The 27,926-nt window shown below is 48.9% G+C and overlaps 1 protein-coding gene across 1 annotated transcript in view; it reads left to right on the top strand.

Annotated features, from left to right (window-relative positions):
- The window catches only part of ESR2 (estrogen receptor 2), an 84,462-nt gene that overhangs the window by 41,108 nt on the left and 15,428 nt on the right, over window positions 1–27,926 (top strand). The window contains exons 5-7 of the mRNA XM_030558567.1: window positions 5,666–5,804; window positions 7,600–7,733; window positions 26,383–26,563. Of these exons, the coding sequence (XP_030414427.1) occupies window positions 5,666–5,804; window positions 7,600–7,733; window positions 26,383–26,563 (454 nt within the window). The remainder of the gene's footprint in view (window positions 1–5,665; window positions 5,805–7,599; window positions 7,734–26,382; window positions 26,564–27,926) is intronic.

Here is a 27,926-nt window from a genome sequence, read left to right as displayed (position 1 = left end):
GAGCTGAAATGGGAGGAGCTCGAGTTAGAGAGGCAAGAGCTGGAGGAGAAGGCGAAACAGCGTAAACATGAGGAGAACCAGCATAAACATGAGGAGAACCAGCACCAGCGTGAGTGGGAGGAGAAGGAGAAACAGCGTAAACATGAGCTGGACCTGGCCCAGCTGAGGAGAAGTGAGGCCCTGGCTGCGGTGAGTGAGGGGGGACCCAAGCCTACAAAGAGTTTTTGATAAGCACTTGCTGCCCCGGCGTAAGGAGGGGGAGGACATAGATACCTTCCTGATGGCCTTTGAGAATGCCTGCGAGCTGCACAGGGTTGACCCTGCAGACAGGATCGCAGTTCTCACCCCCTTACTGGACTCCACGGCCGTGGAGGTGTACAGCCGACTGAAAGGGGCGGAGGCAGGGGACTACGAACTGTTCAAACAGGCCCTGCTCCGCGAGTTTGGGCTGACTCCTGAGATGTACCGGAAAAAGTTCCAGAGCCAGCGTAAAACCCATGAGGTCACATACCTACAACTGGTCAACCGGGCGCAGGGGTATGCCCGCAAGTGGACAGCTGGGTCCCAAACTAAAGAGGACCTGCTTGACATATTCATACTGGAGCAGCACCTGTACAAGCAGTGCCCGTCCGACTTGAGGCTGTGGTTGATGGACCAGAAGCCGGAGAACCCACAGCACGCAGGCCAGCTGGCCGACCAATTTGTGGACAGTCGGGCAGGGGATGGCAGGGAAGAGTCTCGAAGGAGCAGGCCTGCCTCAACGCAGAGAGAGAGTCATCATGGGACCTCCCAAAGGGGGCCTATGGAGAACCCCCCCAAAAGGGGAACATCCAGCGTCAGGTCCCTCCGACCCACTCAAGGGGACCCACGAGACATGGGCTGCTATCGCTGTGGCCAATGAGGTCACATACGGGCCCAGTGCCCCAAGCTCAGGGACAGACCAAGCAGACCCAACCTGCAGAGGGTGGACTGGGTAAAAACCCAATTGGAGGAGGGGCTACATTCCCAGGAAAGGGGGGCTGGCAACATACCACCTGTGGATGCTCCAGGCTCCGGGTTTTTGGTTTACCGGGTGGGCGCGGGGCTGCCCCTCCGGAAAGAGTGCATTGTTTCCCTGGAGGTAGATGGGAGGAAGGTCACTGGGTACTGGGACACAGGCGCAGAGGTGACGCTGGCCTGGCCCGAGGTGGTGGCCTCAGATCGGATGGTGCCCAACACCTACCTGACCTTGATGGGCGTGGGCGGGGCCCCATTCAAGGTGCCCATGGCAAGGGTACTCCTGAAATGGGGGGCCAAGGAGGGCCCCAAGGATGTGGGGGTACACTGATATTTTCCCACTGACCTCTTAATGGGAGGGGACCTCAAGGACTGGCCTAGTAACACCCAGAGTGCCCTGGTCATGACTCGTAGTCAGAGTCGGCAAAGGGCACTGCACCCCGACAACGGGGAAGGTACTCGACCCGAGGTGCAGGACCCTAACCCAGGGAGCGGGGAACGCCCAGGGGCACGGTTCAGAGAGGCTGTGGCCTCAGACCCAGCCAGCAAGAGAGAGCTGGTCCCCATCCCTGTCCCAGCTGCTGAGTTCCAGGCCGAGTTGCAGAAAGATCCCTCCTTGCGGAAGCACAGGGACTGGGCTGACCTTAGTCCGGTACAGACCATGAGGAGTGGTTGCAAGGAGAGGTTCCTGTGGGAGAAGGGGTTCCTGTACCGAGAATGGGCTCCCCCAGGGGAAGTAGAGTCATGGGGGATCAGGAGGCAGCTGGTGGTTCCCCAGAAGTTTCGTCACAAGCTGTTGTACCTGGCCCATGACATCCCTCTCGCAGGGCACCAGGGAATCCGGCGCACCAGGCAGAGGCTGCTACAGAACTTTTACTGGCCTGGGCTCTTTACCCATGTCCGACAGTACTGCCAATCCTGTGACCCCTGCCAGAGGGTGGGGAAGGCCCGGGACAAGGGGAAAGAGGCTTTGAGGCCTTTACCCATCACAGAAGAACCTTTCCAGAAGGTGGCCATGGACATAGTGGGACCTCTCAGCAAGACGACCCGGTCAGGGAAGAAATACATCCTGGTGGTGGTGGATTTTGCCACTCGTTACCCCGAGGCGGTGGCCTTGTCCTCTATCGAAGCAGACACAGTGGCAGATGCGCTGCTGACAATTTTCAGCCGAGTGGGGTTCCCCAAGGAGGTCTTAATGGACCAGGGGTCCAACTTCATGTCGGCCCTGCTCCGGTCCTTATGGCAGAAATGTGGGGTCCAGCACAACTGGGCCTCAGCGTATCACCCCCAGTCCAACGGGCTGGTAGAAAGGTTCAACGGGACGCTGAAGATGATGCTAAAAACATTTATGAACCAGCACCCGCAGGATTGGGACAAGTACTTACCTCACCTGCTGTTCGCGTACAGGGAGGTACCCCAGGAATCTACCGGGTTTTCACCTTTCGAACTGTTGTATGGAAGGCGGGTAAGGGGGCCCCTAGACCTGATGAGGGATGAATGGGAGGGGAAGGCCGCTCCCGAGGGAGAGTCAGTGGTGGAGTATGTCCTGACCTTCCGGGAAAGACTGGCTGAGCTCATGGGCCTGGCCAGGGAGAATCTGGCCCGAGCCCAGAGGAGGCAGAAGGTCTGGTATGACCACACGGCACGGGCCCGTGCCTTCGCCACCGAGGATCAGGTGATGGTTCTCATCCCCGTGAAGAGAAAAAAACTCCAGGCCGCCTGGGAAGGGCCCTTCAAGGTTATCAAGCAACTGAATGAGGTAAACTATATGGTGGAGCTGTCAAACCGGGCACATCACCGTCGGGTGTACCATGTGAACATGATGAAACCATACTGTGACGGGGAATGTGGTGTTGGCCGTGTGTGGACATTGGGAGGGGCAGGGAGATGACCCCTTAGTAGATCTATTCCCTGGGACAAAAGCTGGTTCCCCCCTGGAGGCAATTCCCCTCTCTGATCAACTGACCGCGGGCCAGCACGCTGAGATCAGGGGGGTGCTGCATCTATACCGACAGCTGTTTTCCAACCAGCCTGGACGCACTAATTTGACTGTCCACCGGGTGGAGGCCGGGTCACATCCCCCTATAAGATGCTCCCCTTTTCGGGTCACTGGTAAAACTGCCCAGGATCTTGAAAGAGAGTTCAGGGACATGCTGGCTTTGGGGGTGATCCAGCCGTCTTCCAGCCCTTGGGCCTCGCCAGTGGTGCTGGTCCCCAAGAAGGATGGGTCAATCCGGTTCTGTGTGGACTATCGAAAGCTCAATGCCATCACCGTACCTGATGCCTACCGTATGCCCAGGCCTGACGAGCTCCTAGACAAGCTGGGAGGTGCTCGGTACCTCACCACTATGGATCTTACCAAAGGCTATTGGCAAGTGCCGCTGGACGCAGATGCCAGGCTGAAATCGGCCTTTATCACCCCTCTGGGGCTCTATGAGTTTCTGACCCTGCCCTTCGGCCTCAAGGGAGCACCGGCCGCCTTCCAGCGCCTGGCGGATCAGCTACTGAGGGGGATGGAGAGTTTTGCCGTGGCGTATATTGACTACATCTGCATCTTTAGCCAGACCTGGGAGGACCACATGTCCCAGGTTAAACAAGTCCTGGACCGACTCCGAAAGGCTGGGTTAACAGTAAAGGCTGAGAAGTGCAAGGTGGGGATGGCTGAAGTATCTTACCAGGGCCATTGGGTGGGGAGCGGCTGCCTGAAGCTGGAACCAGCCAAGGTGGAGGTGATCAGAGACTGGCCTGCTCCCCAAACCAAAAAGCAGGTCCAGGCCTTTATTGGGATGGCGGGGTACTATCGAAGGTTCGTGCCCCACTTTAGTGCCATAGCCGGCCCCATCACTGAACTGTGCAAAAAGGGGAAGCCAGACAAGGTGATCTGGACTGAGCAGTGCCAGGAGGCTTTCCGGGCGCTGAAGGAGGCTCTGGTTAGTGGCCCAGTTCTGGCAAACCCAGATTTTGACAAACCCTTTATGGTGTTCACCGATGCCTCAGACACGGGACTGGGGGCGGTGTTAATGCAGGAGGATGAAAAGGGGGAGACACACCCCTTCGTGTACCTGAGTAAGAAGCTGCTACCCCGGGAACAAAGCTATGCGGCCATTGAGAAGGAATGCCTGGCCATGGTGTGGGCTCTTAAGAAGCTAGAGCCATATCTCTTTGGGCGACACTTCACCGTGTACACCGACCACTCTCCCCTGACCTGGCTGCACCAGATGAAAGGAGCCAACGCCAAGATCCTGAGGTGGAGCCTGCTCCTGCAGGACTATGACATGGACGTGGTCCATGTGAAGGGAAGTGCCAACCTGACAGCAGATGCGTTGTCCCGGAGAGGGGGCCCTGAACTTCCCCAGGTCACTGGGCAGAGTGACCCTGCTCAGTTCAGTCTCGAAGGGGGGAGAGATGTGATGCAGTAGGGACTGTCTGTGTGGGGAGTGGGAGAGCAGGGGAGGACTTTAGGGGATGGACGATGCCAGGGCCTGTAACCTGAGCTAGGTAAGGGAGGGGAAAGGTCAACACCTTTGCCCGGGAAGGGGGACAAAGGAAGGGAGTGGCAAGAGGGAAGCAGTTTGAGTTTGGGCTTGGGGCTGGATGGGCGGAATTCATGGTATCCTAGCTAGGATCCAAGCACCCTGAAAGCCCAGAAGGACTCGGTGGAGGGGTCCTGACTGTGCCTGCAAGCTCTGCTGTAACCTGTGTTCCTGTTGTCCAATAAACCTTCTGTTTTACTGGCTGGCTAAGAGTCACTGTGGGTCCCCGGAAGAGGGGTGCAGGGCCGGACTCCCCCACACTCCGTGACAACATCAAGTCCAGTAGTTGAGTGGATTAAAAAAGGGAATTGGGCATTTTTAAGAATAATGAGAACATCCACAGATATATTGGGCAGGATAACAAGAACCTGAGTGGCTATAAAAATCTCACAATATAAAGATCTAATACAACTGATTGAAAAGGGTTAGGAATAAACTGCATCTGTGGTCAGGTTACTTCATGATTTTCCACTATGGGGTTTTAGAGGAATTATAGGTGTTTGTTTGGAAGTCATGCACCTTGTTTAGTTGCCCAACTATAGATACCCAGGTTTGACAAGGCTTAAGCTTGGTTGTGAACACAGGTTCACTGAAATTAGACCACTGGTCTGGCCCCTTGTTCCGTTTGTCCCTCCTTGATTTTTGAGCCTCATTATATTTGACCATCCTTTTGTTTCTTTCATTTTTAATTATCTTTGTGCATTCTCTCTCACTCTGCTTATCTCTGTTGTTCTGTCTCTTAATCATCCTCTGTACCGGAGCGGTGTCCTACTAGGAGCAGCAGCGGAGGATCAGTTCTCCAGTAGGAGCAGTAGAATGGAATGGAATGAGTTACACTCTGCTACTGCTTCTTCTGTTCCTTTGTTGCTGCTAATAGAAATTTACCTTGCGCAGAGAGGTGTGTAAACCTAGAGCTGGCTCTGTGCATACGGAAGAATTTCACCCTATATGCAAAAGCAGTAGCACAGGTATGATTCGTCATGATTTTAAAACTGTTTTGTGGTAAGTTTTCTCCACAACATATAACTTGTGACTATTTTCTTCTAGTATCTGAGATATTTTCTGTGCTTTTTTTTTTATACAAAATAATGAAACAGGTGAACATGTCTGATGTTGTTATTATTTCATTGTTTTAGGCTTCATAGAGCTCAGTCTGTATGACCAAGTGAGGCTCTTGGAGAGTTGTTGGATGGAAGTTTTAATGGTAGGTCTGATGTGGAGGTCGATTGATTATCCTGGCAAGCTAATTTTTGCACCAGATCTTGTATTAGACAGGTAAGGAAAAATATAAATTAGTCTCTTCTGATGTATGTTTAATTTCAGCATATGGTAAAAGGGAGCATATGGCCATTAGGGATACTATTAACATTTCACATTTGAAAGTGAAAGTAAATGATGCTGTAAAAATAATGTCATGAGGTTCCTAATCTCTCCAGTAGATCAAGAACTCTTGACAAAAATAATATTGTCAGGTGGATCAAACTTGTGAGTTCCTTAATTCCTGTCATAAATAACTATGTTCAGCATACCAGTATTTGTTGATTTCTCTAGTGTCTGTCCAGTACTCTAGACACTTACCAAATTTTTAAAAAACACAGTTTAAAAATAGTTTTTGTAGCTACTATATTCCCCCAAGAAAGACTAGACATTTTATCAGAACATATCTCATGAGCCCACCTAAATATATTTCTGTAGCATTTTCTCTATTTGCAGTATCATTATAGCACACTAATTTTTCTAAATATGGCAAAAATAACAGGCTTTGCAATGTTAGTGAAGTAGGAAATAGCTGTGTGTCTGTGTGCTATGTAAATAAAATAAACACTGAAAACTTGTCTTTGGTTGAGTTAATTTCATATGTTACAAGTGACCATATTGCCATTTTCAGGCATCTGCATAACAGTGTGTACCATTTGGGTGGGATGTAATATGAACAATTCTCTGCAAGACCTAATCAGAATTTGAGCAGGTTCCCAAAGGTGAAAAGTCAATGAGATAATCTACTCTCCTACCTGGCCCTAAAATATTGTTTCTTAAGCACTTTGCACCTATGAGGGAAAAAATCAAAAATTCAGATCTGTAACAGTAATATGCCTGAGTGAGATACAAAGCATCATCTTATAGGCCTGGTCTACACTGGCAGGGGGAATCAATCTAAAATACGCAACTTCAGCTATGAGAATAGCGTAGCTGAAGTCGACGTATCTTAGATCGACTTACCTCCCGTCCTCACTATGGGGGATCGACGACTGCGGCTTCCCCGTCAACTCCGCTTCCGCCTCTCTCCCTGGTGGAGTTCCAGAGTCGACGGTAGAGCATTCGGGGATCGATTTATTGTGTCTGGATGAGACACGATAAATCGATCCCCGATAGATCGATCGCTACCTGCCGATCCGGCGGGTAGTGTGGATGTACCCTTAAGCTGCAGATAGTTAAAAGGCAATATTGGTTCTGTAGCAAAGGAAACAAGTTCTGTTTCCAAATGATATGGCATAAATATTGATTTACTTACATAAAAATCATTTCAAGGATATGCTTTGTTCAAGACGATGCTAAAGAAATTACTAAGAAAAATGTGTTATTCACTGGATTTTTATAAAAGCAGGTATGTTCTGAATATGGATTGCCTGTTGTATACATTCCTGCATCTTTGCAAGATAGATCAGTCTGGGTCAGCAGACATTAAGGGTATTCTGTAAATAAAAAAAAAAGTTTTCAAGAAGTTATATTTGGTCTGTGATCCGATTTTTATGGAGATCTTCAGCTACTACAGGGAATGTACCTTCTCAAACAAATAGTTATTTGTAAAGTTCACTTTTCTCTTTTAGATCAATGATAGCTTGTCCTTCAAATCCTTCCTTAACATTTTCCTTTGCCATGATGCCTACAAAAAAAACTTGACCACAGGTAGCTAGTGAGCTGAGATCACTGTCTATCATGCTGACCAATATTGTCTAATTATTTCCTTGTACTCCACTGTCTCTATTTCCATCTGTTGTCTCTTTTCTTATACTTAAATTGTAAGCTCTTTTGTGCAGGGGGATCATCTCTTTGATCTATGTTTATGTAGGGATGAGGGGAAATGTGTAGAAGGAATTCTGGAAATCTTTGACATGCTCCTGGCCACAACATCAAGATTTCGAGAGCTGAAATTACAGCACAAGGAGTATCTGTGTGTCAAGGCTATGATTCTTCTCAATTCCAGTGAGTACAAATTTGCCCTTGAGGTATGTCAAGTCGTGCTGACTATTTAGGGGAAAACTCTGTGTCTAAAATTGGCAAAAATATCAAAGGACACATGAACCATTGAAAAAAAATGAAAGAAAAAACAGAAAGTGCTTTTTGTTGCTAACATTTTCATGGCTTTTTGTTTGGTATATTCAGTCAAGTCCTAGGTCATATTATTATTATTAGATATTTTTGGGCTGCATTCCAGGGTAAAACCTGGTAAAGGGACTCAAAAGTCTGCACACACTCTTCAGGGAGTGGAGTTTATGGCCCACAGAAAGGTCAGGAGCTTGTCCTTTTAAATTGCTGGAGCCTGCTGATCAGTGGGAAATTCTGCTCTTATTCCTCTGGATCAGGGGCATTTGTGATGTGGGTAAGCCCCTCTGGGCTGCTGTCTGCGGCCTCTTTGCTCCCTTTATACCACAGGTTTTTTTATTATTATAATTCACCAGCAGAAATAATTTAAAGCATTCAGCTGATCTGCAGAATGTTTTTGGGAACTACATCCCTAGTTTACATTCTCTTACACCAGTGGTTCATTTTATGTATTGGCCTTGTTCTTGGTAGACTTCGCTGTAATCATTTCATCCCACAGTCCATTGTGTAGTGATGTGACCCAAAACAACATCCGTATAAACAAAATATTAAATTGTTTACATGTACTATTTTCAATATGTAGCCTAAGGATAATTCTGAAGGGGAATCAGAGATACTTATGTCCAGTTGTTGTCTATCCATAAATAAGTAAAGTACCAGTATTTTAACAGAAAACAGAATTTTATCCTTTTACTTAGCAAGTTTGTCAACACATTTTCTTAAGAATCTTGCTCATCTAATAATCTAAATATGTGATCAAAACCATTTCACAAGTACAAAAAAGTCAAGCTTGTTAAAAAAATTATTCAGACAAACAAAAATGTGATGGTTGTAAAACAGCCATGTTGGAAAAAAGCTAGCCATTTAAAGGGCAAAATTAAATGAGATACCATTGAAGAGAACTCAGTTCTGCCTCCTAAATCTCTATGTGGGCTTAAAAACCATAGGTATTCACAAGTGCTCATGTTATTGGTATAAGGCTCCTTCCATTTCATCTGAGGGCAAAACAGAAGGGGGACATAATCTCTTGTCAACATGCATAGGGTGATGGGCTGGCATGATCTTTTTTACACGTGGAAGCATTTAAGATAGAGTTTTTAAAAGCATCTACTTGTTTTAGAAGCACAAGTATATGGTACTTAGATTCCTAAATCACTTATGTGCCTTTGAAAATCCCACCCTTACAGAGAGATCATTTCTCTCTGGAAACTGGGATCTCTGATACCAGCCAGAGTACTTTTTGGGAACAGGGTTGTGGGGCTATTATTTTTCTTTTTTTCTTTTCCTTTCCTTTGGGACTCACTGCCTTAAATAATTTTCTTCTTATAGAGTCCTTACATGGTCAGGGTATTTTAGGTATCTTGTGTAAGCGCCTCAGTTTAAACTCAGTAATCATATCCCATGCCTGTATGAATTTCTTTTCTTTTTTACAAGGCCAGCCTAGATAAGGACAAGAAGAAAGACATAAATACAGTGCTGAGAATTTTGGGAAAGGACGAGTTTAGTAAACCTTGAAATTAGATGTATGTTTAATTTTACAAATGTTGAATGTGTGATAACTATGCTGTGGGTACTCTGTTAATCCTTGAAGGCACCAGCTCTATGGCAGTCTGTTAGACAAATCTCTCATTCAAGTCTGTGGAAGATTTTCCAGCATACAGGCTGCATAACTGGCCTGAAAGTGGTTGCTATCATAATGTTGAAATGCCCATTTAGAAATTGGGATTTTTAAATTTGTTTCAGTGGATTAAGAAAATTATAGTTTAAAAAAAAAAACCAAATCAAAATCCTGCAGTCCTTACTTTTGAGGATGCTCGCATTTAAATTACAGTAGTGAGGACTGCAGGATTTAGCCCATAGTTTGATACTGTGTGCTTCCATATAACTTCTTGGGTGAAATGGTGTACTGGTGTAGCTTTGGGCATTAAAATACTTCATGTCAATGCATGACAAATTGCAGGCAGGAATATGGATGCTGTGGATAGACATGACAGATTTTAAGTTTAGATTTCTTTTCTATGCTCTGAAAGCTTTTTTATTTAAAAATGGCTGGCCATTGTTTTCTGATTTTTATTTATCCAATTGAAAGCATTTGACTTAGGCTACAGTGTCCCTTTATGCTGTAGGACAAAGTATTTTGTAAATTTTTCTGCATATAGTTGGTAAACACTGAATGCTAGATTTAAACTTCTCTAATGATCAGAGAGGACCATATTATAGGTTTAAAGCTTGCAAAACAAGCACAGACACTGAGCTACAAAAGCATCTACTTTTACAAGAGCATCTACACTCTTTGGACCTTATTTGAGGGTCTGGCCCTTTGTCTATGGGCTTGTCTACACTGGCACTTCACAGCGCTGCAACTTTCTTGCTCAGGGGTGTGAAAAAACACCCCCATGAGTGCAGCAAGTTTCAGCACTGTAAAGCGCCAGTATAGACCGTGCACCAGCGCTCTAAAAAAGCTATCTCTACAAGGGGCATAGTGACTACACAAGCCATGTCAAAGCGTTGCCGTGGCAGCACTTTAACGTTGCCAGTGTAGACTAGCCCTATGTCTCCTCTCATATGCTGAAGAATCTATGCTTTTGAGTGAGCAGTGTGATAACAGTACATGAGATAACCTAATAAAAATAACTTGTCCAGATTTTCACAGCAAGTCACCTGTCTGCTCTCTGAAGTACTGAAGACAAAAGCTAAAAGGGTTCTTAGACTTAGGCTTATACAAGGATCTGATATATTTTCTTATTGCAGGGTATGTAAAACACCATGAGCTCTTAAACAACTACTATATTGTTTTATATTCTTCTTCGAGTGCTTGCTCATATCCATTCCAGTTAGGTGCGTGCGCGCCTCGTGCACGTTCGTCGGAAGATTTTTAACCCTAGCAACGCTCAGTGAATCGGCTGGGCGCCCCCTGGAGAGGCGCCGCTATGGTGCCGGATATATACCCCTGCCGACCCAACCGCCCCTCAGTTCCTTCTTACCGCCCATGTCGGTCGTTGGAACAGTGGAGTGCGGTTGTACTAACCTCCACCTCCCTAGCTACTCGCAGTTCTCTAGTTATTTTTTTGTGTATATAGTTCAAAGTTATATAGTTTTAGTTAATTTTTATCGTTCATAGTTAGTGTATAGTTAAGAGGGGTTCGGGGATTAGCCCCTTCCCCGCACCCGGTGCCGGGGCCCATGCCCGGTTCACCGGGTTTCAAACCGTGCTCGGCCTGTCATAAGCCGATGCTGACAGGAGATCCACACGACTCCTGCCTTAAGTGCCTCGGGGAATCTCACCTGACAAATAAGGTTCGCATTTGCAAGGCTTTTAAGCCGAGAACAAAAAAGGAGCGGGACTTTTGGCTAAAGCAGCTCCTCATGGAGGCGGCTCTTACCCCTCAGCCTTCGGCACTGAGCGCTGGTCAATCGGCGGGCAGAAGCGCCTCCTCGGCACTGGACCGCGCCGGTACTGCCAAGGCCTCTTGGCACCGGCCGTTGCCAGCACTGAAGTCAACTTGGCACCGCTCCCTCTCCCCGAGGTCGAGAAAACCTAAGACTCCTGCTGCTTCCGTGTCATCTGCACCGCAGCCAGAGAGCTCGTCTAAGTCAGATTGCCTGGCACTGACACCTGCCGCAGCACCGACGACATCGGCACCGTCGATTCCGATCCCACAAGGGCCGTTGAGTCTGGTGCCTGTCAGCTCCCCGGCGCGAGCCGTGGTTGAGCTTACTATTCCATCCATGCTGGAGACGTTCTCAACAGCGAGGGCTCTGATTGCCATGACAGAGTCGACGCTGCCTCAACCCCCGGCACCGCCGGTGCGGGTAATACAGTCTGTCGGCAAGCCTACCTTGATAAGACCATCCTCTGTCGGCACAGCAGAGCGGCACCGTTCACAATCACAGTCCCGCAGACGTTCCAGGTCCCGTCGGCACTCCCGGTCCCGACACTGCTCACCGTCCTGGTATGGTTCTCCTCCTCGGTACCGGTCGCACTCGCGGCACCGGTCGGTATCCCGTTCGCTGGCCCGCTACTCTTGGCACCGTTCCAGCTCCCGGCACCGCTCCAGGGACTGTGACTCCTGTAGCCGCTCCTAACATGAGCCTCGAGATCTCGGTCGACCTCCCAGCACTGCTCCAGTCGCAGGTCCTGATCTCGTTCCCTGTACCGGTATGCCTCCTGGTACCGGTCCCTGGTGCCAAGTAGAGCAAGGTCTGCTTGAGACAGAGACTCTGCCCAGGGCTTTTCAGCACCTCCATGGCCATCCAGACACGCATCAGTGTCATCCCACGCGGACAGCTCTTATGCTCAGGACTGCGATTCTGATGTGCCCATGAGAGTCTTCCGAGAGACCCAGGCCCAGGACCAAAGACCCCATCAGTGCTCTTTCTGGACACCTTAGGCGTACCACTAGGCCCAAGGCGTACCAATAGTACCGTCCCGCTCTGTCTCATCAGAGCACCGAGTGCCAGAGGCGACGGTTAGCCATCCCCCTCTGACTGCAACGGAGGAAGGCCCAGTTCACCCAGCGGACTCCCAGGTTCCACTGGAGCAGGAGGTCGCCCAAGAGCAAGAGGCCACACAGGACCTGCTTGTCGCCGGCATCTCCTCTTCCTCTTCTCCAGATGAGGCGGTGGCAGGAACATCCTCCTCGGGCCCTCCTCCAATCGACCTGAGGGCCCATCAGGACCTCCAAAGGAGGGTAGCACTCAATATGAACTTCCAAGTGGAGGAGGTTCAGGAGGTAGAGGACCCGGTAGTGGACATTCTATTGGCGGATGCCCCCACTAGAGTGGCCCTACCGTTTATTCGGACCATCCAGGCGAATGCTGATACTATATGGCAGTCCCCAGCCTCTATCCCTCCTGCGGCCAGGGGAGTCGAGCATAAATATATGGTGCCTTCTAAAGGGTACGAGTACTTGTACGTCCATCCTCCTCCCTGCTCACTAGTCATCCAGTCCGTTAATGAGAGGAAATGCCATGGTCAGCAGGCGCCAGCCCCGAAATCGAAGAGGCTAGGTGAATGGACCTACTCGGCTGCAAAGTGTACTCGGCAGGGGCCCTACAGCTCCAGGTGGCAAATCAACAAGCCTTGCTTAGCCGCTATAATTATAACACCTGGGTGGCGGTGGGTTAGTTTACGGAGCTTCTCCTTCAAGACTCCCGCCAAGAGTTCGCTGCCCTCTTGGAGGAAGGGAAGAAGGTGACCAGAACTTCCCTCCAGGCCTTGTTGGATGCAGCAGACTCAGCAGCCAGGACTCTGGCCTCGGGTGTTGCCATGAGGCGCATCTCATGGCTTCAGGTTTCAAGCCTCCCACCGGAGCTGCAGTATACCATTCAGGACTTACCATTTGATGGTAAAGGCCTCTTCTCGGAAAAGACTGACCCCAGGCTGCAAAGCCTGAAGGACAACAGGGTCATAATGCGCTCTCTCGGCATGCATATGCCGGTGACCCGACGCAGGCCTTTCTGTCCCCAGCCTCACCGCCCATGCACTGGGCCTAGACAAAGACAGGAGTTTGGCAGGCGGCATGGCCGAGGTGATCGCAGACGACTGTCAGGACCCCAAGGGGGCCAAAATCAAGGTCCCTCGAAACCACCACTGGGACCAAAGACGAACTTTTGAAGGTGTGCCCGAGGGTGGCATACCAGTTACAGGCCAGGTTCCCTGTCCTCCCTTCTCCAGCCGTCTCTCCTACTTCCTCCTGGCGTTGTCCCAGTTAACTTCAGGTCGCTGGGTCCTATGCACAGTGGAGTATGGGTACCACCTCCAGTTTATTTCAACCCCGCCCTCCCACCCTCCAACCCTGTCCATCTTCAGGGACCCCTCTCATGAGCAATTCCTCTTACAAGAGGTGCGGACGCTCCTTGCCATAGGAGCTATAGAGGAGGTATCGATAGACGAAAGGGACAAGGAGTTTTACTCCCATTATTTCCTAATCCCCAAGTCAAAGGGAGGTCTCAGACCTATCCTAGACCTGCGAGGACTCAACCAGTTTATGATAAAGTTGAAGTTCCACATGGTATCCCTGGGGACCATTATCCTGTCCTTGGATCCTGGAGACTGGTATGCTGCCCTCGATATGAAGGACGCATACTTTCACGTCGCCATCTTTCCTCCACACAGGAGATACCTCCGCTTTGTAGCCAACTGTCAGCACTTCCAGTTTACGGTCCTGCCGTTTGGCCTTTCTACAGCCCCAAGGGTATTTACAAAGTGTATGGCCATAGTCGCAGCAGCCTACCTCTGCCGATGTCGGATACACGTTTTTCCGTATCTGGATGATTGGCTCATCTGAGGGACCTCCGAGACACAAGTCACTCAGCATGTGGGCATCATCAAGGACCTATTCACACGTCTAGGCCTGATGATCAATATAGAAAAATCCATTCTGGTTCCCATGCAGAGGTTAGACTTCATAGGAGCTATCCTGGACTCCAATGTAGCCAGAGCCTGCTTACCACAGCCGCAGTTTCAGGTGATGGCAACAATCATCTGAGGTCTACAGAATTTCCCGATGACCTCGGCTCGCACTTGTCTCGGTCTCCTGGGTCACATGACTGCCTGCATGTTTGTAACCAAACACGCCAGGCTTTGCCTCTGTCCTCTCCAAGTTTGGCTCAACTCGGTATACCGCCCGGGCAGGGACCCAATAGACACGATAGTCACCATTCCACCTAGCACCCTAGGCTCCCTAGAATGGTGGCTAACTCCCTCCCTGGTGTGTGCAGGGATGCCGTTCCATCCGCCCCAACCCTCAATGTCCCTGACGACGGACGCATCATCTCTCGGCTGGGGTGCTCACCACGGTCACCTTCGTACTCAAGGCCTTTGGTCATCTCAGGAGCTGGCATTACGCGTAAATGTCCGAGAACTGAGAGCAGTCCGCCTGGTATGCCAGGCGTTCCAGCAACAGTTGCGAGGCCGTTGTATCTCAGTGTTTACAGACAACACAATGGCCATGTGCTACATAAACAAACAGGGAGGGACACGATCCTCCCCCCTTTGTCAGAAGGCCATCTAACTCTGGGACTTTTGCATAGCCCACTCGATAGATCTGGTAGCGTCCTTTCTCCCAGGTGTTTGGAACACTCTGGCGGATCAACGCAGCAAGTCTTTCCTGTCTCACGAGTGGTCGATCCGCCCAGACATTATTCATTCTGTTTTCCAGAAGTGGGGATTTCCCCACATAGACCTGTTCGCTTCCCGCGAGAACAGGAAATGCCAGATGTTCTGCTCCTTCCAAGGTCTCTCCCCGGGATCGATCTCGGACGCTTTCCTGATGCCCTGGAAGAGCCAGCTCCTTTATACCTTCCCACTGTTCCCGCTGGTTCACAAGGTCCTGCTGAAGCTCTGCAGGGACAAAGCGCGCATCATTGTGATCGCTCCAGCGTGGCCCAGGCAGCACTGGTACACCACATTGCACGACCTGTCGATAGCCAACCCAATTACCCTGCCACTCCACCCAGACCTCATAACTCAGGACCACGGCAGACTTCGCCACCCGGACCTGCAGGCTCTTCACCTCATGGCGTGGCTGCTGCGTGGCTAAACCAGTCAGAGTTACGTTGCTCTGAATCAGTACGACAAGTTCTCCTGGGTGGCAGGAAACCTTCCACTCGGTCAACGTATCTGGCCAAGTGGAAGCGTTTCTCCTGCTGGTGCGAAACGCTTAATCTTACTCCCACTGAGGTCTTGATCCCCGCTATTTTGGACTACCTCTGGTCTCTCAAATGGCAGAGCCTAGCAGTATCATCACTGAGGGTGCACTTGGCAGCCAGCTCTACCTTCCACCCAGGCGAAGGTGGCCGTTCCGTGTTCTCACACCCTATGGTTTCGAGGTTCCTCAAGGGCTTGGAGCGCTTATACCCTCAAGTACACCACCCAGCCCCGACCTGGGACCTCAACCTGGTTTTAACCAGACTTATGTCTTCCCCATTCGAGCCGTTAGCAACCTGCTCGCTACTATACCTGTCTTGGAAGACAGCTTTCCTTGTAGCCATTACATCGGCCAGACGAGTCTCCGAGCTTAGGGCTTTTATGATGGATCCGTCGTACACTGTGTTCCACAAGGGCAAAGTGCAGTTGCGACCACACCCGGCATTCCTCCCTGAGGTGGTTTCAGCCTTTCATGTTAACCAGGACATCTTTCTCCTGGTCTTCTTTCCGAAGCCACACTCAACGCGATGGGAGCAACAGTTGCACTCCCTGGACGTCCGTAGAGCGCTCGCATTTTATATTGAGCGGACAAAACCCTTTCATAAAACACCCCAACTCTTTGTCGCGGTAGCAGACCGAATGAAAGGCCTATCTGTTTCCTCTCAGAGGATCTCATCTTGGGTGACGGCGTGCATCCGCACTTGTTATGATTTGGCTCATATTTCCCCAAGCCACATCACCGCGCATTCTACCAGACCTCAGGCTTCATCTGCCGCCTTCCTGGCTCGTGTACCTATCCAGGAGATATGTCGTGCAGCTACCTGGTCTTCGGTCCACACCTTTGCTTCGCATTATGCTCTGGTTCAACAGTCCAGAGATGATGCAGCCTTTGGCTCAGCAGTTTTGCATTCTGCAACATCTCACTCCGACCCCACCACCTAGGTAAGGCTTGGGAATCACCTAACTGGAATGGATATGAGCAAGCACTCGAAGAAGAAAAGACTGTTACTCACCTTTGTAACTGTTGTTCTTCGAGATGTGTTGCTCATATCCATTCCAAACCGGCCCTCCTTCCCCACTGTCGGAGTAGCCGGCAAGAAGGAACTGAGGGGCAATTGGGTTGGCAGGGGTATATATCCAGCGCCATAATGGCGCCGCTCCAGGGGGCGCCCAGCCGACCCACTGAGTGTTGCTAGGGTAAAAATCTTCCAACGAAAGTGCATGCGGCGCGCGCACATCTAACTGGAATGGATATGAGCAACACATCTCGAAGAACAATGGTTACAAAGGTGAGTAACTGTCTTTTTTTACTATGGTGCCTTTAATTATGGTTCTGAAATTCCTGTTCTTTTTTTCCTTTCTGTGAGTAAGAATGGGATCTTAGTGTTCTATCTATTGATATAGAATCTAACAATCTATTGACTTTCCAGTGTGAATTGTAGTTTACAGAAAGCTCTTTCCTCAGTCTTCTCTAGTTCCCGACAAAGGCAAGTTACCTGCAGCTGTTCTGTAATCTGCAGCAGTACAATATGTAGTACAATATGTGGCGAATCAAGTTGTGTAGAGGCTACATTTTGGTGGTTTCTTCTTCATGGATAATTCAGCATTATTAAATTAAAAGAAGCATAATTAATTAAACATTTTTCAATTGTCACAGTCTTCATATTATTCCCACTGCAGCAACCCAGGACACAACATTGGATAGCTTAAGTTGTTCTGCAAGCACTGTTGTGTTTTCAGTCTTGTCCATTTTAGTATTTGGAGATGGCATCAGGTGCCAATAGTAGAAGGCTTGTAATATTTTGATTATCTCCACAATAAACTTTTTAGGAATATTACAAATGGGAAACTGTCTGTCTGATATGCAATTTTAGGATTTAAGTATGAAGGATTGCTTGTTGTTTCACAGCACTCCCATTGAGAAGTAGGTTTTCTTCATTAAGTGCTTGCTCATATTGATTCCAATTACGTGTGCATGCACCATGGGCACAGTCCTTGTAAAGTTTTTTTCACCTAGCAGCACCTGTCGGGTCAGCTGTGAAGCTCCCTGGAGTGGCGGTGAATATAGGATCCTGCCGACCCAGCACCACCTCAGTTCCTTCTTACTGCCAGTGATGGTCTTTGGAAGTGCGGTTGCTTGCTTGTTCTTGCAAGTGCTCCCCTAGTTCTATTAGCTAGCTGTGTGTACATAGTTTTAATAGTTTGCATAGTGTTTTAAAGTGAGTTAGTGAGCTGAGTTGTGTAGGAGTGGGGGCCCTTCCCCTACCCCAGCTTTCCTTTTCCCCCTTGGGGTTTGGGTCATGCCTCAATCCCAAGGATTTAAACCTTGCAGAACCTGCCACAAGCCCATGGGAACAGGCAACTCCCACAACTCTTTCCTCAAGTGTCTGGGAGAAGCGCACCCAGCAGACCGATGCAGTATCTGCAAGAGGTTTTTCTTTGAGTGCTTGCTCATGTCGGTTCCATTTTAGCAGTGCGCGCACCAACGTGCACAGTTGTTGAAGATTTCTGCCTTAGCAGTGTCTGTAGGGCCGGCAGTGGAGCTCCCATGCGGCGGTATATCAGGCAGTGGCGGCCCTGCACCCTCTCAGTTCCTTTTTACCACCTGTGACGGTTGGTTGGAGCGCCTTGTCTTGCTTTGCAAGAGCAGTAGCGGTTTATCCATTGACTTATTAGTTGTGGTTGTGCATAGTTTCATAGTTAGCTGATAGTCTGTGTTAGTTAAGAGAGTCCCCTGTTGGGACTTTGCTCTGAGGGGGCTATGCCCCGTTCCCCTGGCTTTAAGCCATGTGTGTAGTGCAGCAGGCTGATGCCGATCAGCAATCTGCACAATAGCTGCCTTAAGTGTCTGGGAGAAGGTCATTGCAATGACAGGTGCTACATCTGTATGAACTTTTGCTTGCGGACTCAAAGAGTGGAGTATCCACTTGAGGACATTATTGATGCAGGCTGCTCTTCATCCAGCATCGGAACCTTCTACTGCGGCACTTACACCCAGCACTTTGGCCTCAGTGCACAGCATGGCACTACACTCGGCCCGGCACAGCTCCATCTTGCCAGTGCCGAAGAAGAAGCTGAAGAAATGAAGCCCCTTGGCACCAAAGGACAGAGGAGCATCAGGCAAAGGATCTCTCTCAGGCCATGCGCCCACTACAAGGAGTCATGGGATTACAGGGGAGGTTGGACCTACCAACTCTGCCAACGTACCCCCATCCCAGGTAGTGGCAAGAGTTCCCAGCCTGTGATGGGGCCTGCAGTGCCTGAAGCAGTCTCAGTGGCCCAGAAGCAAGGCTGACCGACTCTGGAGGTGCCATGCCAGGTGACTGATATGGCTCTGTTTGAGGCACCAAAGGGGAAGGCCACTGGGATGCAGCATAGACTGGTGGAACACTCCAGGTCGCTGGATCGCAGACGCAAGTCCACTCGCTGAGACCTTGGGACCCAGTGCCACACCCTAGCTTGCTAGCCAAACAGCTAAGATCTCTGACGAGATCCACTCGTACTAGGCGGGGGACTCTGGACTTGTGATGTCACTCCCTGTACTGCCAGTATCGACTATTGTCTGGCCATAGGTAGCCTAGACACCAAACACTCTCTCCCAGAAGGTCTCCTCGTCGTTGGTCCCCATCCTGGAGGCCTCGCTTGAGGTCTCAACATTAGTCATGCTCACCGCGGTACTGTTCCTCCAGAGGGCGGCGCAACTCCTTGTCGCTGTGCCATTCGCCTACCAGGGTCAGTAGGAGGACTTGGGCCTTGAGTTCAAAGGTTCAGACCGTGACTTATGTCATATGAAAGGAGACTCAAAGAGCTTGGCTTGTTTAGTCTAGCCAAAAGAAGGCTGAGGGGGGATATGCTTGCTCTTTATAAATATACCAGAGGGATTAATATTAGGGAGGGAGAGGAATTATTTAAGCTTAGTACCAATGTAGATACAAGAACGAATGGGTGTAAACTGGACACTAGGAAGTTTAGACTTGAAATTAGATAAAGGTTTCTAACCATTAGAGGAGTGATGTTCTGGAACAGCCTTCCAAGGGGAGTAGTGGGGGCAAAAGACATATCTGGCTTTAAGATTAAGCTTGATAAGTTTATGGAAGGGATGGTATGATGGGAGAGCCTAATTTTGGCAATTGATCTTTGATTATCGCCAGATAAGTATGCCCAGTGGTTGGTGATGGGATGTTGGATGGGATGGGATCTGAGTTACTGCAGAGAATTTTTTCCTGAGTGCTGGCTGGTGAGTCTTGCCCACATGCTCAGGGTTTAGCTGATCACCATATTTGGGGTTGGGAAGTAATTTTCCTCCAGGGCAGATTGGCAGAGGCCCTGGAGGTTTTTCGCCTTCCCCTGCAGTGTGAGGCATGGGTTACTTGCTGGTGGATTCTCTGCAGCTTGAGGTCTTCAGACCACAATTTGAAGACTTCAATAACTCAGGCATAGGTTAGGGGTTTGTTATAGAAGTGGATGGGTAGGGTTCTGTGGCCTGCTTTGTGCAGGGGGTCGGACTAGATGATCACATTGGTCCCTTCTGACCCTAGAATCTATGAATCTATGACTTCAGCCTGTTGCTGAGGCAGGGTGATTCCTCTCTGATGCAGGAGACTGAGGTGGCACCTGCCACGGTGCCAACTCAGCAGGGGCCGTGGCAGTACTGGAATCCGTGTGGGGTGCCGGTAATGCCAGTCCAGTACTCCCAGCCCTACCTGTCCGCATCAGACAAGCTGGCCGAGGTGCTGCCAGTGCTGCAATCGGAGTGCTGCACCAGGGCAGAGGCAGAACCCATGGCCTGTACTCCGGTGCTGAGTGAGCCCTCCCTCAACAAAGAAGTGGGTGACGCCATCCCTCAGACCACTCAGTCGTTGTTGTCCCCAGATGAGATGGTGGCCAGACCCTCCCACACCAGCAGTCCCCCAGACAATTTTAAAGAACATCAGACCCTCCTTAAATGGGTGGCAGAGAATCTAGGCTTCGAAATTGAAGAGGTTGCTGAAGAGATAGACATGCATCCATCGAAGTGTGTATTCACCCACGAAAGCTCATGCTCCAATACATCTGTTAGTCTATAAGGTGCCACAGGACTCTTTGCTGCTTTTGAAGAGATAGAGGACCTCTTCAATGTCATCTCTGCCACACACCTGCAAAAATTGCATTGCCCGTCCACACAGGGATGCTCAAAATATCCAAGTCTGTGTGGCAAATCCCCTCATCTATTCCATCAACATCCAAGAAAGTGAAAAAGAAATACTATGTCCCTGCAAAGGGCTTTGAGTATCTGTATACTCATCCCCCTGTGGCATCACTAGTCGTGTCCGCGGTCAATGAAAGGGACAGACAGGGCCACCCCACTGGAACGCTCAAAAATAGAGGCCAAGAGACTCGGCTTATTTGAGTGAAAAGTTTATTCGACAGCCAGCCTACAATTTAGGGTTTCTAACCAGCAGTTCTTGCTGGGATGTTATAACTTTAACCTGTGGGATTCCCTTAATAAGTTCATGGAGGCTCTCTCACAGGATCATGCCCAAGAGTTCACCACGTTGGTGAACAAAGGCATGGTGGTGGCCGGCAGAGTCCTCCAAATCGCCTGGGAAGTGATGGACTCGGCTGTCAGGGCACTCATGTCGGCGATAGCCATGCGACGCAGCTCCTAGTTGCAGGCTTCTGGGCTGTCTCAAGAGATGCAGACCACAATACAGGATCTGCCATTTGAGGGTTCGGGGCTCTTTTCTGAGCTAACTGACTCTAGGCTCCACGGGCTCAAGGACTCTCGAACCACCCTTCGTTCCCTGGGCCTGCACGCTTCTCAGCAGTCTAGGGGCCCTCCACCTCCTCTGAGGCAATCTAAGTCCTGGGGGGCTCCCCGTTCTGGCTTCTACAGGAGAGAGGACCAGGACAAAGGGTCTAAGAGATGCTACCCGTCCTCTTGCTGTCCGGCTGCTTAACCTGACCATCCCAGAAGTCAGGGAGGCCAGAAGCAGTCATTTTGAGGGTTTGCTCGAGGACGGCTCCCCAGCCAATGTACTGGATCCAACCCTGCCTTTCCTCAACTGCTTCTACCCTTTCTGGTTGGCCTGGTCCCGTGTCACTTCAGACCACTTGGTGCTAGATACAGTTTCTTCAGGCTACACCCGGCAGTTTACAGCTGACCACCCCTCCCACACCCCTTCCTTGTCCCTCTTCAGTGAATTTCTTGATTGCTTCACTTTGTGATAATGGCCTTCTAATAGGAAAATTCTTCACATTTTCAGATTCAAACTATTCTTATGGAGCTTCATTGAGATAATTATTGGATTTTTTAAAAAGCAGGATGCACCATCAAGGTTTGCCTTTTGCTTACAGCAAACTGCAGCTGTTTTTTGTTTTGTTAAGTTCCACATGTGACCAAATCTGCCATTCTTGTGCCCCACATATCCAGGCTGTCTCGAAACTTGTTACTACTTTCTCCATAATATTTCTAAAAGCCAATGTTTTCTTTTCTCATCCATGCAGCTAACTTTCTTCGAAGCCCTCTTCATCTCTCATCTTGATTACTGCAGCCTCCTCTCTGGCAAGGGCTAGAGAGTCTTTGAGGGTGTCTTGCAGGTTGGTTACAAAGTCCAAAATGTTAGTTCCTGGGGAAGATGTAACCCCCTCCCATTGCTGCTTCACCAACTGTAATGGCCCCTTAACTTCGTGGCCAGAAACGAGTTCAAAGGGTGAAAACCCCAAACTGGGATATAATACAGCCTTGTAAATAAAGAGCAACTGCTGCAACACTAGGTCCCAATCATTTGAGTGCTTGTTCACGAATTTACGTTTCATGGCCCCCAAAGTGCCATTAAACCTTTCCAATAGACCATTTGTTTGATGGTGGCAAGGGGTGGCAACCAACTGGTTCACCCCATGAGCTTCCCAAAGATGTTTCATGGCCCCTGCCATGAAGTTAATGCCTGAATTTGTAAGGATGTTGGAGGATCAACCTTCCCTGGCAAAAATGTCTGCCAATGCTTGGCTCACGCTATTAGCCCTGGTATTACTTAGATCTACTGCTTCTGGCCATCGGGTGGCAAAATCCATGAAATTCAGTATGTACAGCTTTCCTCTGGGTGTCTTCTTAGGGAAAGGACCTAGAATATCCGCAGCTATATGCTGAACTGGAACCTCAATGATGGAGAGTGGCTGGAGAGGGGCTTGACCTGGTCTTGGGGCTTTCCCACCCTCTGGCACACCTGACAAGACCGGACATAGATAGAAATGTCATTGCCAATTCCCTCCCAGTGGAATGACTTCCCCAAGAGGTCTTTGGTCCTGTTCACCCCAGTATGGCCACTAGGGTGATCATGGGCTAAGCTCAAGAGCTTTTCCTTATACTTAGTTGGAACTACCAACTGACTCTGAGGATGCCAGTCCTTCTTGTGCCCACCAGAAAGAGTCTCCTTGTATAGCAGTCCTCCTTCAACAACAAACCTAGAACCATTAGAAGAGCTGAGAGGCAGTGGGTCACTCCGTGCCACCGTCCAATGTCCCTTAAGGCTCTCATCTGCTTCCTGCTCTGCCTGGAACTACTCTCTCAGTGCTGGAGACATTAGTTCCTCACTGGGTTGTGCACTTGGGTTTGGTCCCACTGGAAGCGATGCAGGTGATGGGGGTGTCTCCGTTGATTGTGAACTGCTCTCCACTGGTGCACAAGGTTTTATTTCAGGTTCTGGTTGAGCCTCTTGCACAGGTTTAGCTGCTGCTGCAGGCGCAGGCTCTGTGGCGCCCTCAGTTGCTGGCTCCTCTGACTCTGGTGGGGTTGCAAGCATGGGATCTGGTGCTGACTGCTCCACCAGTTCCGATTCTTGGGCTGGTTTTGGCTGGGTCCCAGGAACTGGATCTACAATTGCTGTCGTAGACTTTGGTCTGGGGTCTGGTTCTGGGTCCCTGGGCCTGTGATATCTGGGGACACAGGCTGGGCCCTTGTAGGAGGCTCAGGAATGGAGTTAGATGTGGAGGCCTGTTTAGCTTGGCTGCAGGTGACCATCCCCACCATTTTGGTTAGCCTCACATGATAGGCTAAGACTTCTCCCAGCAGCATGGGAATTGGGTAATCATCATAGACCTCAAAAGTCCATATTCCTGACCAGCCCTCATACTGGACAGGCAACTTGGCTGTAGGCAAGTTAAGAGTTGCACTATCACTTGGGCCTCTGGGTCGATGAATTTGGAGTCCACTAGGGATTGGTGGATAGCTGACACCTGTCTCCAGTGTCTCTCCACGCAGTAATCTTCCTCTGGCCCACATTCACAATTTCCCTTCACTCTGGGGGTACTTGCGAGGCATCTGGGCCTGAAGGCTCTTGGTGGGACCTTGGGGTGATGAGTTGCAGTCGGTTGGTGCTCTTGGGGCAGTTGGTCTTCACATGCCCCAGCTCATTACATTTAAAGCATCGCCTACCTGACTGCTGGCTGTGGTGCAGAGAGTGGTTGGAGAGTAGAGCGGTAGGACGAGAAGGCATCTACGGTTTCCCTGACTGTATTGAGGGCTCCTCCTTGCGAAGTAGGGCCTTGGGCTGACTCTGATGGTGGGCTGTCGTCTCAGGTTGCCCCTTCTAGTATCTGATCCAGCGTAGCCTTTTCCAGCTCCATTTCTAAGCACATCTTCTCCTCCGCTGCTAAGCACTTCTCCTCCCTTCTCTCCTCTGCTGCTATTTCTCAGCGTCTCATCTCTAGGAAGAACTTCCTGTCTTCCACAGTTAAAGCTCAGTCTAGATTAAGGGCCTTCTTCCATCTTGGCACCTGGATCTTGGGTTGGGGAGGGTTGACCATCCCTGCTGGGGAAATCTCTGGTCCCAAAGCCTCTCCGAGCAGTTCTGCCATGGTATTGGATTTCTGGGCCTGATCTTCTCCTAGGCGTACTGCTTTGGGAAGACTGATTGCTCTAGGGTTTTGGTGACCGACTTCAATTTCATGCACTGGGCTGTTTCTTACCCTAATAACTACCTTGTTGCCACAAGAGCTAGGGGAAAAAGATAAACTGCCTGCTTGCTGGACTTTCTGGCTGTGCAGGCTGAACCCTTTGCCTGCCTGTTCTCCCACAGGCATCAGAAGAAAAGAAACAAAAACCTCCCTGGCTTTCAAGTAGCCAAAAGGAAAAATGTGTCCTTTTAAAATTTTGTGTCTGTGCTTCTGATTCAAAATGATCCCATCGCTGTGCCACCATGTCAGGGTATACCTCCCCAAATCTGAACTCTGGGGTACGGATGTGAAGACCCGCATGAAAGACCCCCGAAGCTTATCTTCTACTAGCTTAGGTTAAAACTCTTCCAAGGCACAGTCTTCTGCCTTGGACAGATATTGCTGCCACCACCAAGTGATTTTCACAAATATTCAGCGAAGGGTCACTTGGAATCCCTATCTCCCCAAGCCTCTTCACCCCCTTTCCTGGGGAGGCTTGAGAATAAAATACCAATCAGTTGCCTTAGCAATGTGAGCACAGACCAACACCTTGTCTAAGGAGTTTGGAATCAAAGGATTCTTTAAAAAAAAGGTAAATTTTATTTACAAAGAAAGAAACATCTGAAAACGCAGGTTTTAAGGATTAAACACCAAAAATAACTTTCTTGGGGTTTAGCTTAAAGGTTAAAAGCAAAACAAAAGCACCTGGGGTTAGCACCTAGGAATCCACAAACCAAAACAACCAAAAAGATTCCTAATCGCATCTGTCTTAACTTTTCCTGTGCTGCTTACATATCTGGGGTTCCAAATGAGGAGTTTCTACATATGATGCTAATGATTTCCCATACCTGGCTTAAAGATTACAGCTTGTTGCTGCCTTCCCCTCTCTCCAGCCCAAGTGACAAAGAAAAAACCCACCACACCCAGTAGTTTTTTTTCCAATTTAAAAGGGTACAGCCTCCCTCTTGGTTCGCTGGTCAGGTGCCAACTCAGGTTAAGCTTCTCTTAACCCTTTACAGTTAAGGCAATTAGGGTACAGCTGCTAAGGAGGATTCTATAGCTACTGACTGGCTGTGTGTCCATAAAAGGGAGCTACCTTCCCTCATTTATCACAGCATCCTTTAAGACTATTTTCCTTTGTGAATCCCTCCATTGCTCTTCCACCATATTAAACTCAAGATTCATGTCATAACCTTCAAGGCCCTTCACAACTCTGCCCCTCCCTAATTATCAAGCTCTGTTTTGTCACATTGGTCTCTTCTGCTCCATCAATAATGCTAGTTTCAACTACTTCCTTGCCTGCTCCTCCCACAGTCTTCCCTGATTAATTTTTTATTTCTATCTTTAATGCCTCTTTTAACATTTCACAGTTTATGCTAGTGTTATGACAAATTTCTGACTTGTAAGGAGGTTTGAGCAGGTAGAGCCAAGGAGTTGGCTGTACATCACGCACAGTGCCTTCCTCACTCACTTGATAAGGAATAAAGCCTTGATCCAGTAAAGTGTTTAAGCAAGTTATGTACCATTTTGCTCCTGGCCCCATCCCTATGTAGGAGCAGTTTCAGAGTGAGGCGGGAGCTGTTAGAGAAGCCGTGAAACTGCTCTTACTTAAACAAAGGGCTGGAGTAACCCCTGGGGACATCCAAAATTGGAGAATGCAAAGGTAAGTGAAGCTCAGCCAGACCCAAGAATCTGGCCCTGTATCTTTAGTAGATACTAGAAGTCAATTGTTAATGTAGTTGTAAGATTGGGGGATACTTAAGTAGGCAAATGGCATGACAGAATTGATGAGTAAAAAAGTTTCTATCAGGGATCGAGATCTAACATGAAGAATCATAACATAATTTTAGTAGGACTTGGAATTATTTTATTTGATTCTATTGAAAAATTACATCCAAAGGCAATCCATGATCATGGTTTTTTTTCTGGTAAATTGTAATGCTGTTCTGTCTTCTCTTTGTTTAGATATGTTTCCATTATCAGCTGCTGCAGAAGAATCTGAAAGCAACAGGAAGCTACATCACTTGCTTAATGCAGTAACTGATGCTTTGGTGTGGGTTATTGGAAAAAGTGGAATCCCATCTCAGCAACAGACAACTCGTTTGGCTAACTTGTTGATGTTACTTTCTCATGTCAGGCATGCAAGGTATATTTTACAGAATTATGTAACTCTTTAAGGTTTTAATATTTGTTGTTACAGCAACAAAGCTTGACCAAGCTCTTGAAATCCCCATAGAAAAATCTGGTATCATCATTTTAGGGTATTCATTGAAAGATTATTCTAAATTGACAGGATTAACTAAATAATATACTCAAATCACTTTGTCATACAGCACATTGAATCCACCTTAAAGTGCACACCTTATGTAACCCTTCTGCCAGGTGGAGCCAGCAGAAACCAAGGCTGGGTTCAATATCTAGGGGTTCCTTTCCATCGATACAACACAGAACTGGCTTGAGCCCCCACCCAGTAACCTGAGAAATTTACACACCACCCCTGGGTGCCTCTGAGAGGCAATACTTCCCCACTTGCAAGCAGGGTCTAAGTGCAGAAAAGAAACTTTTAATAGAAGGAGGGAAGTAACTCGACTTTAATTTGGTAAAACACCACAAACAGGGCTCATAAACATAAACCATGAGTAAAAGACCCACCCCCAAGTAAGTTGGACAGCGTCCTTTTCCCCTCAGGTTCTTAAATCCAGCAACCCAAACATCCCTTTCATGTGCCTGACCTGTCTCTGCACCCCACTCACAGTTGCTGTCCTTGGTCAGTGCAGACCTAGAGTTCAGAGGTGCAGCTGCAGATTTTACCTCCCCCCCCCGGGTGGGGTAAAGAGGTACCTTACTTGCTCTGCTGCTCGGGCAGTCTCTTGCTGCCCCTCTCCGCCAGCCACCCTGCTGGCTGTTCACCTACTGCTCCTGCCAGCTGCTTCTGTCAGCCACCTGCTCTCCGTTCTTGCCACACCTCTCCATCAGCTGTCCTGCTGGCTGCTTGTCGTGCCTCTCTGCCATCGCCCTGCTGGCTGCCTGTTCACCACTCTTGCCATGCCTCTCTGCCACACCAGCCACTCGTTTAGCTTAAAGGTTACAAGCAAACAAAAGCATCTAGGGTTAGCACAGAGGTGTCCACGGGACAAGAAGAAATAAAAGAAATAACCCTAATTACGTCTAGTTAAACATTCTGATCTACTTACATGTTCGGAGTACAGATAAGTAGTTCTAGGCATGATCTGATGATTTATGATCACACCTGGCTTAAGCTGCTTATAGCATGGCTGCTTGTCCTTCCAGCCCAGAGAACAACAAACAAAGGCAAAGTTTATTTCCCAATTTTAAAAAGTTCTACCTTCCCATTGACTCTTTTGGTCAGGTGCCCACTTTTTTTTCTTTATCTGGAGGACTTTTTAACCCTTTACAGGTAAAACAAGTAAAGAACAGCTACCAAGATGGATTTTACAGCTAACTGGCTGCTGGGTGTCCATCAAAGCGAGCTATCCCCCCACTTTATT

Source organism: Gopherus evgoodei, chromosome 4 (assembly GCF_007399415.2).
Source record: "Gopherus evgoodei ecotype Sinaloan lineage chromosome 4, rGopEvg1_v1.p, whole genome shotgun sequence".
NCBI classification, from domain to species: domain Eukaryota; kingdom Metazoa; phylum Chordata; order Testudines; family Testudinidae; genus Gopherus; species Gopherus evgoodei.
This window is presented reverse-complemented; position numbering and strand designations above follow the sequence as displayed.